The following is a 16,648-nucleotide window of genomic DNA, read 5'->3' as shown; positions in this document are numbered from 1 at the left end:
AAGGAGATTGAAGTTAACCTGTTTCTTTGAGTGGTTCTGTTTGTTGTTTTCTTGGTTTCTTCCAGCAAGGATACTTTCTTTTGTCCTCGGAAGAACCCCCTCCTTGATATGCTGTGGTTTATTTTCTCTGTTTCTTTAGCCATCTGTAACTCTGATTCCCCTGTGCCTTTGATTGTCTATAGACCCTGGTTATGACAGGATTATTCTTTGGTACAGGTAAAGAGATGTGTATTATATGCAACTTAAATGGCTGAAAATGAGGTAATAGTAATAAAAAAAAAAAAACTAGATGAAGGCCAGTCTGATGATTATATGATCTGTCACATATACCATTGTATAAGAGTATTTTTTGACCATAGCATCTGTATGTTGTAAAATCTATACTTGAAAGTAATGGGTGCTTTCCGTGGATCTGTGTTTCTCTCAGGACAGATATCAGTGGATGGATTTATGCGATATCTGAGTGGAGAAGAAAATGGCGTTGTTCCACCTGAGAAACTGGATTTAAATGAAGATATGTCTCAACCACTGTCACACTATTTCATCAATTCCTCACATAACACCTACCTCACAGGTACAGTGCTGGGGAGATCTGATTTTTTCTCTTACAAGAATTCATAGCATATTCGTGCTGCTACCGTAAAATACAACAAAAGCAGTAGCAGTAAATGATGACAGTGCTTAGTCTTCAGCGAAGCAAGGGTAGCACTTTTAACTGTTTTCCTATCTACTCCAGTTCATACATTGAATATACCTTCATTAACAGGTGAGCAGCAGTTGTGTTGTTTGGATAAACTCTGTTGAAGCTCAATGAAATCCCTGGAAATTTCCCTCGACTTAGATAGGATTCCAAGAACAGGTCCTTTTCTGGGGAGTAGAAAGTACTTTCAACAGCAACCCAGGCTAGTCAAACAAGTATGCAAAGTAGAATATGGAAACATCTCTATAGCTAATAAATTTGCCCATAAACATTAAATTTGATTTTTTTTGTGTTCAGTGAAATTTGCTTTGATTCAAAGAATGGAGAAGTGCCAACATGGCTTTCTGATGGTCCGTTCATATCTGCAAGGAATGGAAATCTGTTTTTTAACAATATTTCTAATGTCTGACCTGAAAGTTTATGTGCTGTCATGTTTTTAAAAATCTGAGCATTCAAAAGATCCTGTTAACTTCAGTTAATGAGTCTCAAAACTGTATTATTTGAACACCAAAGTCGACAGTGCTTTAACATTCCTTAAAAAAAAAAAAAAAGAAAGTAAATGTTTTTGACAAGCAGGTGTGCACCAGGAATTCTCTTTTCTGATTTGATGTTTGCTTTGTCTTGTCATGTTTGCTGATGTTTTAACATTATGTGAAAAAAAAAAAAAGTAATGCTACAATGTCTGCCCAAAACATGGCTCATGTATAACAGTGGCTTTTTTATGTTACTAAGTTAACAGACTTGCCTCCACTGACTGAGTCCTGCTGGATGCCAATAGGCAATAACGTAAACAAAAGCACACAGTGGTGATGCCCAGTTTATACAAACCGTGTGGTAATTGCTTTCATATGAACGAACTGTCATTGTTTCCAGGAGACACCCATTTTTCAGAGGTTTATATCTTGGCTGTGAAATGTGTTTTGTGCAAAAACTTGTCATATAAGTATTCGGTTTGACAGCTATTTTGTTTCTCTAAATTAAAAAAAAAAATGAAAGTCAGCATGGCCGCTTTTAAATTATGATTCTAATATGCAGAAATTTATGTTCTTTGGAAGAGTGCAGATATTCCAAAGCAAAAATAATTTTTAATTACAGTACTTTGCAGGCCTTGTGTCCGGTATGGACTTTGTTCTATCAGTGAGGATTAGGACCCACTTAAGCCAAATGCTGCAGCCTTACACAGAGTTTCTGGAAGGAAACAGTAAAGCTGTACAAATGTGGGAAGAATAGGCCCAAAGGGAGGGCAGGTGGTGCAGTTTAAATTTGGTCTAAAGAGATAAAACACTGCCTTTCCTTCTACCAGCATGAATTTATAGCCAGTACCGTATCACAGATTTTTCTCAGGGCTGATCAAGGCAGAGTCATGTTCTAAAGGTCTAGAAGCACAGAAGCCAAAAAAACCCAAAGAATTAAGGATAGAAATTCATGATTTGTCCAACCCATTCTAAATTTTTAATCGCAGCATAGATAACATAAAATACTTAATTATTTTAGCAGAAAGAACATTTGCCTTGATGAAACTGTCCAAATTCAATTTGACTTGTATGTGAACATCTTCAAATCATCTAAGATTGCATCTGCAGATTTCTTCACCTGCATTTCTAAAGAATTGCAGAAACTACATTTCGAAATATGATCCTCAGACTTAATTTAACATAAAATTCATGCCTTAGAAAATTGGAGAGAAGTAAATCAGAGTAAACTCAGGGAATATGGCAAACTAAGTTTGAAACTCTTTCAAAATTAATTTAAGAGCACGTATTTTCACATTTAGAGGCACAAAACATGTGCCCTTGACTTTTAGTGGGTTTATTTGTTCAGTAAGCGTGTGGCAGCTGGCTGACAGTGGGATTAATGATGTGATTTTTATCCATGTATTACAAAAACTGACAGCCTTAGATTTTGCTTTGAGGCTAGACCAGATACAACAATCACATTACCATTTGCACTCTTCCAACAAAGACTTAATTCAGCTGAAATCTATGAAATTAATGGTCACAAACTATTCTTTTTGCCAAGAAGATTTCAAAGGGTCTGCTGAAGTGCTCACGGCTTTGGAAGGGAAGCTTCAGTAACACCTCTGCCCTTACTGGAGCTGTGAAATGAAAACTACTCATGTAATAACTATTAGGAAAAATAAGAAAAGCATTCAGTCTAGTATTACTTTATTATTACTGTGCTTAATGCCCTACAAATTATTTCTAGCTTTGTTAGTTTTTTAAACCCAGAAAAACCATCCACAAAGAAACAGCATTATAACATAAAAAGAAACATGTGCACACTCTGAATTTATTTTTAATTACCCTGATCATTTTCCTAGCCTTTAGTAGAAACCCTTGGCAGTACATCAAGTCTTGATTATTTATTTAGAAGTGTTACTGCTTTCTTAGGGAAATGTAACTTTTAAGAACAAAGGTAAAAACCCCATCAAGAAAGAAGTGATTTACATTGAGCCTAGGCTAGTTTAAAGTAATGCCAACTTTTGGAAACTTTTATTTCCTGTCTGTCACTGGTGTCATGTTTGTTTATTTTTTATTTACTTCTTTGAACCCTTAATGTACAACCCTGCTTTTCTTCTGATTTCTCACTGGTCTTGCTTCAGGTTACTGCTGTTGTCACAGTGAGGAGTGACTTTGCAACATTTCTTTTAGCAGCACCCAAAGTCAAAGACAAATTATGATTATATATCATCAGCATTGCACACTTTGATGGCTTTGCAACTTGCTGTTGTATACGTGACACGCTAAATATGAAAATCACAAGTCTTTAACACATTTTGGTTTTGGATAAAAGGAAAAGTAATATTAGCAATAGGTTGCAGAGCTATCAGTCTGGAGTATGTAGCCAGCATGAGACTATCCCACTTGCCCCCAGCATCTGCTTCCCTGCTTACAGTCCTGTACTTTCAGTGGTCTCTATAAAAAAAAAATCCCATGAGGGGCATATTCTTGTCCTTTATTGCTGCTATGGCCTTTCCTATACCATCCTCCAGCTTTTCTGTTCCCAGTGATTCCTCAGTCATAGCTGTTGCTTATTATCTGCAATCAACACTTCCCTGAATCCTTCCTCACCTTCAAAGCCTCCAAAACAGTATTTCCAGTCTCCAAGATGACAACACCATACGGAAAGGAAGGAATGCTGGGTGATGCCTGATCTGAGCATGAGCTTGTCACAAGAGCAGGAGCAGTTTTGGCTGCCTGCCTCATGCTTCTCAAGCTGTGCTGAGCTCAGGGGATCGGCTGACAAGACCCAAGTCTCTGCTGTCTTCCAGCCCCACCACATCCTTCCTGATGAACTAGAGGGCAGGAAAGCTCAAGGAGCTCATGCAGCGCTGAGGAGGAGCTGTAGATACCCTCCCACCACCAGCATCAGTAAATTCTGTCCAGCAATCATCTGAGGTAGATAAATGAGGATTTTCCTGACACTGGGGTCACAATTTATCTTAGCACAAGGGCTAAAAGGGGTAAGAAGGAGCATAGTGGGTTTTTTTTGTTGTTTTTGATTTTGTTTGTTTGTTTTGTTTTTGTTTTTTTACCATCCAGCTGTTTCTACTTTTCATGATTCCCCATCAGAATATCATAAAAACTTGTGTAACGTCAGGGAATGGGGCTGAATTTCCAGAAGTGAGTTGAATTTGAATGTGATCATTTTGCCTCAAAGGAAGGAAGCTACAGACCACTATCTGCTTGCTGAGGCCTACTCAGTGCAACTGTGGAAGCAGCTTCCACAGCTACAGTGTTGAAATAAATTTAGCCATTGAAAAAGAAAGAAATTAGTGGAAGGAAAGCTGTTGTCACTTCAGAAGGTAGAAGATGATCTGTGTGGAAGGTCTTAGGTGTAACTTTGCAAGACCCCAGTTTGGTACCCTGCTCTGAAAATAAATTCCTGTGCATTTGTGCAGAGGACATTGCCTCTCCTGAGAAGAAGGGTGAGCTGGGGAGGAGTTCCGGTCAGGAGAAGGGATGGACCCTGTTGACCCATTCCCCGGTTCAAAGATGGGGCAGAAAAAGCTACTTAAAGTTTGAATAAGTAGACATCGTAGTAATGAAGATTATTTTTGTACCTTAAATGGACAGCCTGATGGTTTTACTTATGATATGTCACCATCTGGAGTCAGATTAGCTGAGGTTAAGATTAAATGGGCTATCAGTGTACAGATATATACAGCTGTCTGCTGTTGCAGGCACATGTTCAGCAGCTTCTGTAGGTTGGTGATTCCTATCTGCCTGACACTCTCTTCCATCTTCCTCTGAGACAGTTGGCTTTTCTGAGAAGGTGAGTACTCAGTTAAGCAGACCTCTAATTAAAAATGCCTTGGATCTCCAGCTCTGTCAAGTTTTTCAATGATTGCTCCAATTTTTACAGCTGAATGTTCATATATGTGCTCTTGAACATCAGTTTACCTTTTTATTGTCCAAAGGGGTACATGCCCACCCATGCCAGTTCCCTCTTTCAGAAGCCGTACTCCAAGTGAGAGGGTTTCTACTTTTTAAAGTGAGTGGAAACCATGTAAAAAGGAGGGGAAAAAATCAATTAGACTGTATCCTTAAGGCAGAACTAAATATTATATTCCAAATCAGCAGCTGACACCAACATTTCTGGAGGGAGCTTGCTTCCAGTAGCAACAAAGGTCAACATAAAGGTTAAAAAGAAAGTTTGATCAGATCTGAGATTATTAGATTGATCAGATCTGAGAAAGCATTAAAAATAACAAGATATAGGGCAAGAGCCTTGTTTTGACTAACATACAAGCAGCAGCAGCAGCATGCATCACACCATTGTGGGGTCTAATTCAACTGTCCTGTTTGTGGCAAAATACCTTAAAAGGAGAATAAATTCAGATAAATGTATGGTGTCTAAAAATACTGATGCCAGCACCTTCTGCTACTGCTGGAGTCCAGAGCCAGACTCCTAGTAGTACAGGGCTCTGAGTTTGCGTGTTGCAAACTACGACATATGTTCCAGAGCGCTGTCTGCTTTTCTGGGACTTCCCAGAAGAGATGAGGTCTGGCATCACACGTGTGCAGGGCAAAGGCAGTATGCAGGCACGTCGTGCTGGGAGAACATGGTGCCGTAGGTGGGTGAGGTGGCAGGAAGAGCTTCTATTTCTATAGTAATGAAGAAGTCAAGTGACTACAAACACCTGGATTTAAATATTCCCCCGTTTGGGGAGGATACATGTCTTAAAATCATAATCAAATTTTAAGTCCATGTAATATTGCAAATATCTTGCATTTGTAAAAACAGTGCTAAATGAACCCAACAAGAGAGCACTTGCTGAGCAACGAGTCACTTAAAGCTATAGAAGTTTGGAAATACTCTATATGGGAAAACATGGCTCATATTCTCAGCATGCATAAATGAGCACAGGCTCATTGACCTTAGTGTCCTGTTACATGTCAGGTATGGGCTGGCCCAATACATTTTTAAAAGCTATTTTTTGTCAGAATTTGTTTCTCCTTATCCAATATACCATAAGGTAATAAAAATATTGTGGCACTACTGTAGATGCTATGTGTATTATAGAAGGGGATACATAATGCTTTTAATTGCCAGTATTAAAATTTTCATCTGTATTCAGGATATTAAAAATGTCATTCTGCAAGTATTCCCTTTAGCGTCTCTGTTAGCACATTTTGGAATGGATACAGATAGAGACTCACATGGCAGAAGTTTATAAATAATAGACATACAAAAACATTTGAGCAAAGATTTCTAATAATACATGTTTTAGAAAAAAAATAAAAACTATTGAAACTATTAAAACCTTTGCTAGCATTTTTCACTCTGACTGGGATTCTTTCTGATGACTGAATGTTTTGGTGGTTAACTATCCTCTTACTCTGAGCAGAAATCCTTCCAAAAGGACCGAGCTTTATTAATAAGGTAGTGTGGGAAAGTGTTACATGACAAGCAATGCATGTCATGATTTACTTAAGCACTTTGGAAGGTTATGGATCTTGTAGTCCAAAACACTTAGCAATAATAACAGCCAGTAGTCTCTCAGGAGGTATAGCAGAATTTGTTAATCATAAAATAGTTTGTTAATCAAAATTCAATATGCTTTGAGGGAAAAGATGGAGAATATGAAAATAGAGTTCAAAGTGAATGCAGTTTTTCAGGCAGCAGAGCTCAGAGGACCCATATAATGACTGCCAAGTTTTCATAAGCAGATGCTTAGGGATGAGTACACAGAAATGTGTGCTGTTGTACCCTGATCCATGCTCATGCTCATTTGAGTCCTGCAAAGAAAAAGAGCCTCTGCTTACCCCAGATACTGGGATTGCACCAAAAAGGTTACTGTGTGAGCAAAGATAACCTGCCTTAATCAGAGGAGAAGCACACGCACACACAAAAAGTGAAGTAAAATAAGAGGCACATTGTCGCTTTGCTGACTCCATTTGGATTTTCAGAACCTTCCAGCAGTGGCCAAGCTATGTTATTTACGCGTGTTTCCCGTCAGTTCCAGCAGGTGCTGAGAAACCTTACAGATTTCAGTAGGAATAATGTTAATGCATTTGAGTATTTATGATCCAGTTCATGCATAAGACATGCATGATAAACAGGAATTTTCCAACAGAAAAGTTATTCTGTTACAGTCCATAGCAGAAGGTAAAAACACAGAGAAAGCAGACAATGCTACTCGGTGAAGCAAACCAAAACATACAGTTTCCAACATAAAACCTGAAGAGAGTAAAGCAAGGATTAATCTGTGCTATATTATATGCCAGTCTGGATGAAGTGTTTTATGCAACTCCTGTCAATGAAGAATCTTTAGCGTAAATGAACTCACTGCCTCCTTAAAAAGCAAGTGAATGCCCTTCAAGAAATCCATAAAGACCTTCTTGGCAAGTCTGCTAGAAAGCAGGAAACTACATCCATTTTCTTCACATCTAAAACAAGCACTAAGCCACTCTTCCATTATCTCTGCCTCTCTGCTACAAGAAATTTGTATCCATGTGACTGGAACCAAACCTGCTGAAGCGGATGAAAACACCCTGGCTGGATATCCTTCCCTGAATGCAACATCTGGATTTGTTTGGGTTTTAATACTTCCTGAGTTTGGGAAGAACTGAGTTTTCCGTGTTTATTTTTTGATTTATATTATGTCATTGTTGGAAGTTGGTAGTCTAATTAAGTTTCTTTCTGCATAGTGGAGTATCACATCAGGAAATTTTACTGACCAATTGAATGTAGCTATTAGAGAGTTAAATATAGATTTGAGACCTAGTAATGGCACTATTAGTGACTGTGCAGGAGGTTGGTTTTATCTTGCACTAAACACTGCACGTTATTAGAAAATGTACTCTTGCTGTCCTGAGTTGCCTCTGAATTTCACTTTGCTTGTCAAAGGGTAACGAAGTCTTTTAGAACTAATACGTTGTTTTATTTTATGTCAATTCTGTCTAACAGAAGTTTTTGTATTTGCTTCGATTCGGTTGTTTCTCTTCACTCACAGCAGTTTAACTTATGGCAGAATACAAACCATGACATTAACTCTGCCTAAGTCATTTCCATTAAGTTGTTATGCTTTTTGTATGCCTTTGAGTGGTATTCCTGTCGGCCAAGGGTAAAAGATGCTGCTAACTCTGATTATTATTAGATTATTTGTATTTATTCCTGAGGCCCGAAATGACTTCTCTTTTTTCACATTCTCGTTATGTTGTCTCAGCTGGACAGCTGGCTGGTAACTCATCGGTGGAGATGTATCGGCAAGTGCTTTTGTCAGGCTGCCGCTGTGTGGAGCTGGACTGCTGGAAAGGACGAACAGCTGAAGAAGAGCCGGTCATTACACATGGTTTCACTATGACAACTGAAATATCCTTCAAGGTACAGCAACACAGCATGCTGTCGTGGTTGGCTTTAGCCAGGGTGATTTCTTTCACATAAAATGCATGACAAATTCATTCCTGCAAAGGTGGAAGGGAGGAAAAACATAGGAGTGAAAAGAAGTTTTAAGAGGAGACTTCAGAGAATATGGGGAATCACTGGAAAAGTTGCGGTATTCGAACCTCGCAGAGGAAGAGGTTCTTGGTGATTACATATATCCCTGATACTTGGGATCAGATCTGAAGCACTAGAGGATGAAAAAGAAAAGTAAGTAGCTTTGGAGGATGTGAGGGGTTATTAATGGCATTCAAACCCTAAACCTATCATCTGTATTTCTGAATGTCATCTTCCATTTCCCTTTTCCATAATAAAAGGCAGATGCTCTACCCTAGCAATAACGTTAAATTGTTACCTTGTTATTGTCAAAGATGTTTTTGATCTGACATGTTAGAGGAATGGGATGGAGGTGTTTTTCTATAGTTTCAATATTGGTAGTTAGCACAGCCTGTAATGATACATCAAGATATCATTTTTGAAGTCTGAAGAAATAATTCTTGGTTATCTGAGACACTAACTTGCCCTGAAAATATATTTCTAGACTTCCCTGTGCAAGAAGATGTGCAAAAATGTCCGTTTCTGAATTTGCTTGTATTACAGGTGATAGATGTGGATTTTCTACCAGTTAAAATTTGAGGCATGTCTCCCACACTGAAGCATGAGTTGATGTTTTTTTTCTTATAATGCCTTCCTTGAAGAAAAAAATAACAATACTACTACACAGACAAGACACCAAATTTCACTCACACCAGAGCATCCCCTTGCTTTTTGTCAATTTGCTTTCTCTAACTCTCCACTGATTGAGTTAATCACAGGAAAATGTAAAACACAACCTTCTTACACTTTTGTTATTAACTTTGCCATGAATCTGATGAAAACCATTTATGTTTATATGCATAGAGTTTGATTGCTGGAAGTCCTTTAATTAAGGAAGATAGCTCTCAACTCCTTTGGCCATGAGCAGGAATTTAAAACAAAATTAATCTAATTCTTAAAAAGAGCATTAGCAAGAATGAGAATCATAGAGGTAATCATTCTGGTTATTTAGATGTCCAACTCTAGGCATTGTTTTTGCAGGAGAGATATTGGAAGGTGTTTTAAACCAATTCAGGGGTATTTCATCTGTCACTGTAGGACACATTTTTTCTCCACATAGAAACTGTAAAAATGTATTGACTGCTGGTTTTCTTTTGAACACTCAAAGAGTGCTGCTTGACTTAGGAGGAGCAAAATGATAGCGAAATAATGTGTCAGAAGTGTGTGAATCAATTCAGAGTGATCACTGGGTCTTCAGTGCTGAATTACTTGTTGGTTCATGTGTTTGGTGTGACCACAGCACACAATGCTTCTGTTCAGTCTGTCAGTTTTCACTGCCTCAGATAGTCTTTCAGAAGTGTGGGTACAGAAGCAATATGTACTACCCATTCTTATGTTTCTGGGGCTTTGTTTTGGGGTTTTAGTGTTGGATTTATTTTTTTCCTGTTTGTTTGCTTTTTACGGGCTTCATGACATAGAAATCTGCGAAGTTTTTCTCAGCTGCAGTCTGTGAGCTGCTGCAAGGGTATGATCTTATAGGGTATTTTTCATGCCACAACCAGGAATCTGTGCATATGTACTTATATATACCTTGGAGACCTGTTTCAGGTGAGTCATTCTGCAGCTGAAGTAAAATGTGGAATTTAACATGTTGTTCTTTTCTGACCATAGAGAATTTGAATTTACTTTGAAGGCACTGCACGACTGAATCACCAGCATGCCTCTTACTCTATTGAACCAATATCTGAATTTTTTACCCCCAGATTTCATCAATGTCACCCTGGTTTTACTCTTTCAGGCTAATCTTCTCCACCCATTCTGAATTCTGTCCCTTTTTGCAACTGAGAATGCAGTTGAAAATAACTTTATGGATTTAGTCCACAGCTAGGGTAGTGTGTAGGAGCAAGAAAGGCCTCAGGACTGATCTCTGCACTGCTGCTCATCTCAAGCTCCATAAGCAAGGAGGTAGGGTGTAAGTGGGTGGAGATCAAGCCAACACCCATGATGTGGGTGGAAAGCATCTAGGTGAGAGGGCTTGGTATTTGTAACCCTGTTCTCAGCCCTGCTGTACCCTTGTAATGGTAAAATTGCCTTAGATGTTCTTGAGAATCCCACATTATTACTGATGTAATGTGGCACCAGCACTCAGTGATTTACTGGTGTTGGAAAGAAAGCATGTGGTAGGAATGACTCCATCATGGAGTGACTTTCCCCATGGGAGAATCGCTGATGTGAAACTGCAGCTTCCCACCTGCAGTGATCCAGACTTCTGCACCATTTACTACTCTTACAGTAAATGCTTTGCCTTTCTGCTTTCTCTCAATGCTTAGTTGAAGCACATGAATGGTTAGTGATATGTGAGGCATTTAAATATTGGGTGACTGCATTTTATTAAATATAGTCATTCATCAGCTGTTAGACCTGTTAGAAAAAGTTTCTCATATTGTAAGGGAAGCTATGACTATCTGTGCCTGAGCTGTGTATTTTTTTTTACTTGTATGAAGACTGTAAATTCTGTATGTACTCTAGCTCATATCAGAAGATCTTGAGGTGGCTTGTGTGTTACTTCCAGCCCTGGGTTTTTCAAAAAATATTAGAAGGAACATACCAGAAACCCAGCTTTTGAGTTACAAAGTGCATTTCTTACTGTTACACTGCTGAATTGAGCATTTTAAAGTACAGAAAGTGAATAAAATGAATCCTCTCAGAGAGCTTGTTCAAAGTAAATAAACCTTTTAATTTTAGTCATCATTACGATTTGGGACAGAAAAAGATTATGAGGTCTTTTAAACTCCAGAGGTTGACAGCAAAGATAGTAAAGTCGTCAGTGCTTGATACGTTCTCTTGAAAAAAAGATGTCCAATAGGAAAACATGAATAATTGCTAACACTGAGTGCTTCTCTGTATTGTGCACCCTACTAAAATTAGTGTTATCAAATGATTCCTCTACTGTATTTACAGTTGCCATTTTCCATCAAAACCAAACAGACACTTCTATGGAAGTTTCCATTTCTGAGCCCTGTTTGATGATTACTACACAGCCAACTGTTACAACTAAATAATTTCTCTTCTCTTCTCTTCTTTGACTTAAGGGTGTTTCTCTCATCAGAACAAAATAAAACAAAAAAACTTGCGAGTCAGAGTAACTAAAGGATTTTACAGATGCATGTTTGTGCAGATGATGTTTAGAAGATGCAAGTTTGTCAGAGTATGTTTATTATTATGCAAAATAATTCATGAAAGACATAGCTTCAGGCATGGAACAACTCCATGCAAAGACCAAATTTAACATTTAAACTATTGATTTAGGCAGACATAAGTAATTTCTGGAGAAATGCAATACTGGAGACTCATCAAACATTTTGGAGATTTGATTACAGATCAGGTTGAAAAATTCAGTTGCTACAAAAGCATATGCACAGCTTTCAGGAAAGGTTACAATAGAAGGTCTGAGTATGATTTTCAGGGGGTTTGGATATTATTTCAGAACTCTTTAGGTCTTTTCTGTCTTCAAAGACAAAAAAGCTGTTTCTTTAGAGACAAATTTCTAACTGTATACATTTTGATTCTTTAGGAAGTAATAGAAGCAATTGCTGAGTGTGCATTTAAGACATCGCCCTTTCCAATCCTCCTTTCCTTTGAAAATCATGTGGATTCGTAAGTAATTACTTTGTTTCCCTGTAAGGTTTTACATTTTTATAACTAAGCACAGGATTATGTATGAATTTGTGGCAGTTTTAGTATCTGATATAATCAACAGCTCTTACTAAAACAAAAACTTGCATCAGCTTATGTACCCCCAAATGATCAGAATGAATTGGGCATATTATTAAAAATTTTTCTGAATTAGAAACTTTTGTATGAAAGAAAAAGCTTGAATAACTGTGAGACAAATTCTGTTAACTTTGCAGTCTCAATATGTTCTGCTGGAATGAAGTGATACTTCAGCAAAGAAAAAGAAGCAATATTTCACCTGCTTAATGACCTTGTTCGGGACTATAAAAGAAAATAATAATAAAAAAAAGTGAAGTGCATCTCTTCTATGCATAGAATTGGTCTGTTTCTCATGTGTTAGAAGTAGAGGCCAGAACCATATACTAGCTAGTATTGCAAAATAGCTTACATGGAAGTCCAGGAACTGTTCAGTTTCTGCCGAAACAAAACAAAAACAAACAAAAAAATTTCCTAAGCTGTTTTCTGTTTTTTTTGTTTGTTTGTTTGTTTTAATTGCAAAGAATGCTTGTTTTCCTGTGTAAGAAAAGAAAACAAAGTGAAAAAGCTTCTAAATTTGTCCCAGTTATCGATCTTATTACTATCGTATTTTTTTTTCTTTTTTAAGTTTGACATAATCTTTTGCTTGGTTTTGAGTATAGAGAGATCACATGGTTCAAAATGGGGTGAGATTGACACACAGCATGTGCCTTAACTTCAGTTGCCTTTTCTGCTTTTGTTTTCTGCTATGAAAACATTTGCAATGCTTCTGTGGCCAATTTGGTTTAAGAAACTTTTTTTTTCATTTAAAATAAAAAGTAATCTTTGGGAATGTTATGAGTGATTTAATACAAGTCAGAAAAGATGTCAGAACTTTTTCTTCTCTAAAAGGAAAAAGGGTGAGGGCTAACTGCTCTTCCATTGTTTTAGAAAGAACATTCTCATCATAAGGGAAGGAACTGGTAGAAGAAGCTATGTGAGAATGTTTTAAGAACAGATGTGGCAATACTGATAAAAAAATGATGTAGGTAGAAAACTTTAAAATCTGAGAGCTGACCTACACTACCTCTATGCCTTACAGAATAAGTTTACATTACCTTTAGTGGATGAGTATGTTTGCTATGTGCACGTTTAAAGGACACATGGCTATGGTTAAAACAGCTAACTAACTGTTAAATCCTGCTTAGTTGGTTCTGTTCTACTCTAAAAGATAACACAGATGCTGTATTTAATTTCTTTCTCTAATCGGTCCCCTCACTCCTTTCTTTTTGGTGTAAGTTATATCACTTTCAACTTGCTTATATTCACCTGCGGCTGTAGCTTTTAACTCACAGCACTTCCAAATACAACCTCTGGTCTTTAGAAAAGGTCTCAACCATCATTCTTCAATGCATTATATTTCTTATTCATTCTTCTCGATTTTTAAAATATAAATTCACTGTGTTACTGTAAGGCAGAGAAGAGGCGACATCAGATTTATCTTAAACAGAACACTTACATTTTTCTTCCTGCAAAGTCAATAAGACTTAAATCTTCAAATATTCCAGGGTGGTCTGCTCTATTTCAAGAAAGAAAAATAGTAAATGGTTGCATAAATTAAACTTCTGTCAGAAAGAAGTTATGTATGTAAGGGGCTTTAAAACTGTAAGATGAAACTTTGTCAAAGTTAAAGGTGTTGTGATACTGCAGGAACAAGTCAAAGATGGACCAGAGTTACGGCTGCGTTATTCCCATCTTTACAGTTTTCTCCCACAGAAGCCACTGTACCTTTCTCTTCAGAAAACTCCAGTCATGGAATAATGAATTATCCCTCATTGTATTATTAGATGGCTTTTTCTTCATGTGTTCCTATGATATAAGTTTTTAGCAAAGCAAGTCTAGGGACGCAATATCAAATATTTTCTCTTTGTAAAGCTTTTTGCTATTTATGATTTTTTGCTGCAGTAAACTATCAGGCTTAGTGTGTATGAGTTCTAATTTTGCTTTGGCTGAAAATAATTTCTAGTTATTTTACTGACTGCTACAATTATCCCTTCATTTCTTCACTAGTTGCTAGAGAAATCTGCAATTAGTCATGCCACTCAAAGAAACCTTCACCTAATTCCATGGAATACTCTGTTTGTCTTTTCATTTACTTGGAATGTTGTTTTTCTCCTAGATCGTAAAACTAGGTTTGTGAGTTATTAACAAACAATGATAAGTGTTTTCATAGAACTGCTATCAAACAAATCCTAATGACATCCATTCCCACTTCGGGGTGACTCAAATTTTTCTGCTGATTTTCAAGTTACGAGAGTCAGTATTCATGGGTGAAATGCTGGTCCAATACAAAGCAGTTGAAATACTGACATTGCTTTAAGCAGAAATACAGTTTAACTCTGTGTTTTGTATGCGTGACTTTTAGACATTGCAATTATCAGAGGTTTTAAGTTATACATCACCAATATAGATATGACAATGTTAATCACCAGTGGACTTAAAATACAGTTTTTCTTCCTTCTGTTTTTTGTTCATGAGAATATTTTTTACCACTTTTTGTCCATGTAAGGAATAAAACATTTGTTTGTTGGCATGTAGTGCCATTTTAATTTCTTTTCTTTTTTTTTTTTCTTTTTTTGTATTTCCTGTAAAGAATCCTCTCAAATGTCTTTTATAACGTGAAGAAATGTCATTTCCTTTACTGTAACTCCACTGTGTCATATATTCATTCTTGCTTATTTATATGCAATAAAAAAATTAGAAAAAGAGGTAGGCATATAGATTTTGGAATACATAAAATATTATATATACCATCATTTTTATTGATGTCTAAATGTGCACACTGAAAAAAGACAATGCTAAGAAAAGATGTGCTTCTATCAAAAAATGAAAACTATCCTGAAAATTCTTAAAAGACCTCAAGAAGACCTTGATGTTTAAAATTGGGCTTACAAGAAGATAAGCTATCTGCAAATCTGAAAGCAGACACTCTATAATTAGAAATGCACTGATGACATAGCAAAAAGGTTAAGTGATCCTTGAACAGTATCCATATAAGATTGCTTCCAAGATTAAATTTAATTACAGTTATTCATACTGCTGATTTCTTGCTGGAATTGTTACTTCAAATATTAAAAGGATTTTTATCACTTTTTCTTCCTACACTTTAAATTATTTTAGTCTCTTCTGGGGAGGATCTGTCTTTATTTGTCTTATACAGAGTAACTATCTCTGCAGAAGGGATAATAATACAATGTTAGGAGCAGTAGTTGCGCAGTAGTGCTAGAGAGCCTCTGTGATTGACCTTCATAATAGGCCCAGTACAAACACAGTAAAACAAAATACAAGCAATGCAATAATGTCAATGAAAACATTTCTTCAGATTCTCTGTATTTCCATATCTCCAGGTATCATGTTCCCGTTTTATCTTCCTTTGCCCTGGCATATTCTGGGGGCATACATAATTGCTCCGTGTGATACCTGTCCATATCCACACAGTGAAAAAAAAAAAGCAGATCAAGTCAGCTGTTTTGAGACAATCCATTTTCATTAAGCTAAGTGAATGCCAAGAGAATTTCCAATAGCAATAGGTGTGGACATTTTTTCTGTCAGAAAACACTGTTTTTTTTTTTTTGTTTCTTAACAACACAAATGAGGAAACACGTTGTTGTAGAAAAGTTGGTATTTAGTTGGTTGCTTGAAAAGAAGGGAAAGTAAAAGGAAACTTATACTCCAACTTTTATAGTACTGTAAAAGTAATACATAATCTATATATACCATTTATAATGATCTCTCTTGAAAGAATATGTATTTGTGGGGAACATGCAAAAAATACCACTCATTTAAATGCTGGTACTTTTGAATAATTTTTATCTCATAAATTACTCAGCTCCTTTCTTAGGAGCTTTTAAAATAACTGTGCATATGGTGCAGTTCACAATGAAAATTAATTTGTAATGAAAAATGTTTGTTCTTTGGCCTCCAGTATTGCAAGATTTTTTGATAGTTTTAAAAACTGTTAGGTTTTCTGCATAATTTTCTTTTTCCTCCTTTTTGCCTCTGCAAAGTGATGATTAGGAATTTATGTGCTAAACCAAAATATGCTGCTTTAAATGTTTCTCTTATGCATAAATAAAAGTCCTCACTGTGTGCTCTTTGAGGTAAACATGTAATTAAACATGGAAGATCAGAAGAATTTGTTCTAGCTATGGTGACAGTATGAAATTTATTAGATTTAAGGTTTTGTGTGCTTTTTCTATTTCATATCAAGAGTTCGTTTTTGGAGTTGGTGTGCCCGTTTAAAAATGCTGATGTCGCATCTCACATCTAATTACA

General features: G+C 36.7%; 1 protein-coding gene across 5 annotated transcripts in view; it reads left to right on the top strand.

Annotated features, from left to right (window-relative positions):
* The window catches only part of PLCB1 (phospholipase C beta 1), a 390,968-nt gene that overhangs the window by 270,703 nt on the left and 103,617 nt on the right, over positions 1-16,648 (top strand). For all 5 annotated transcript variants that reach the window (XM_035552918.2, XM_035552920.2, XM_035552921.2 and 2 more), the window contains 3 exons: positions 428-574; positions 8,373-8,530; positions 12,198-12,280. In XM_035552918.2, coding sequence (XP_035408811.1) covers positions 428-574; positions 8,373-8,530; positions 12,198-12,280 — 388 coding nt within the window. The remainder of the gene's footprint in view (positions 1-427; positions 575-8,372; positions 8,531-12,197; positions 12,281-16,648) is intronic.

The sequence above is a fragment of the Cygnus atratus genome, chromosome 3 (assembly GCF_013377495.2).
Source record: "Cygnus atratus isolate AKBS03 ecotype Queensland, Australia chromosome 3, CAtr_DNAZoo_HiC_assembly, whole genome shotgun sequence".
Lineage (NCBI taxonomy): Eukaryota > Metazoa > Chordata > Aves > Anseriformes > Anatidae > Cygnus > Cygnus atratus.
Note: the sequence above shows the minus strand (reverse complement) of the source record. Positions and strands in the feature narration are given on the sequence as shown.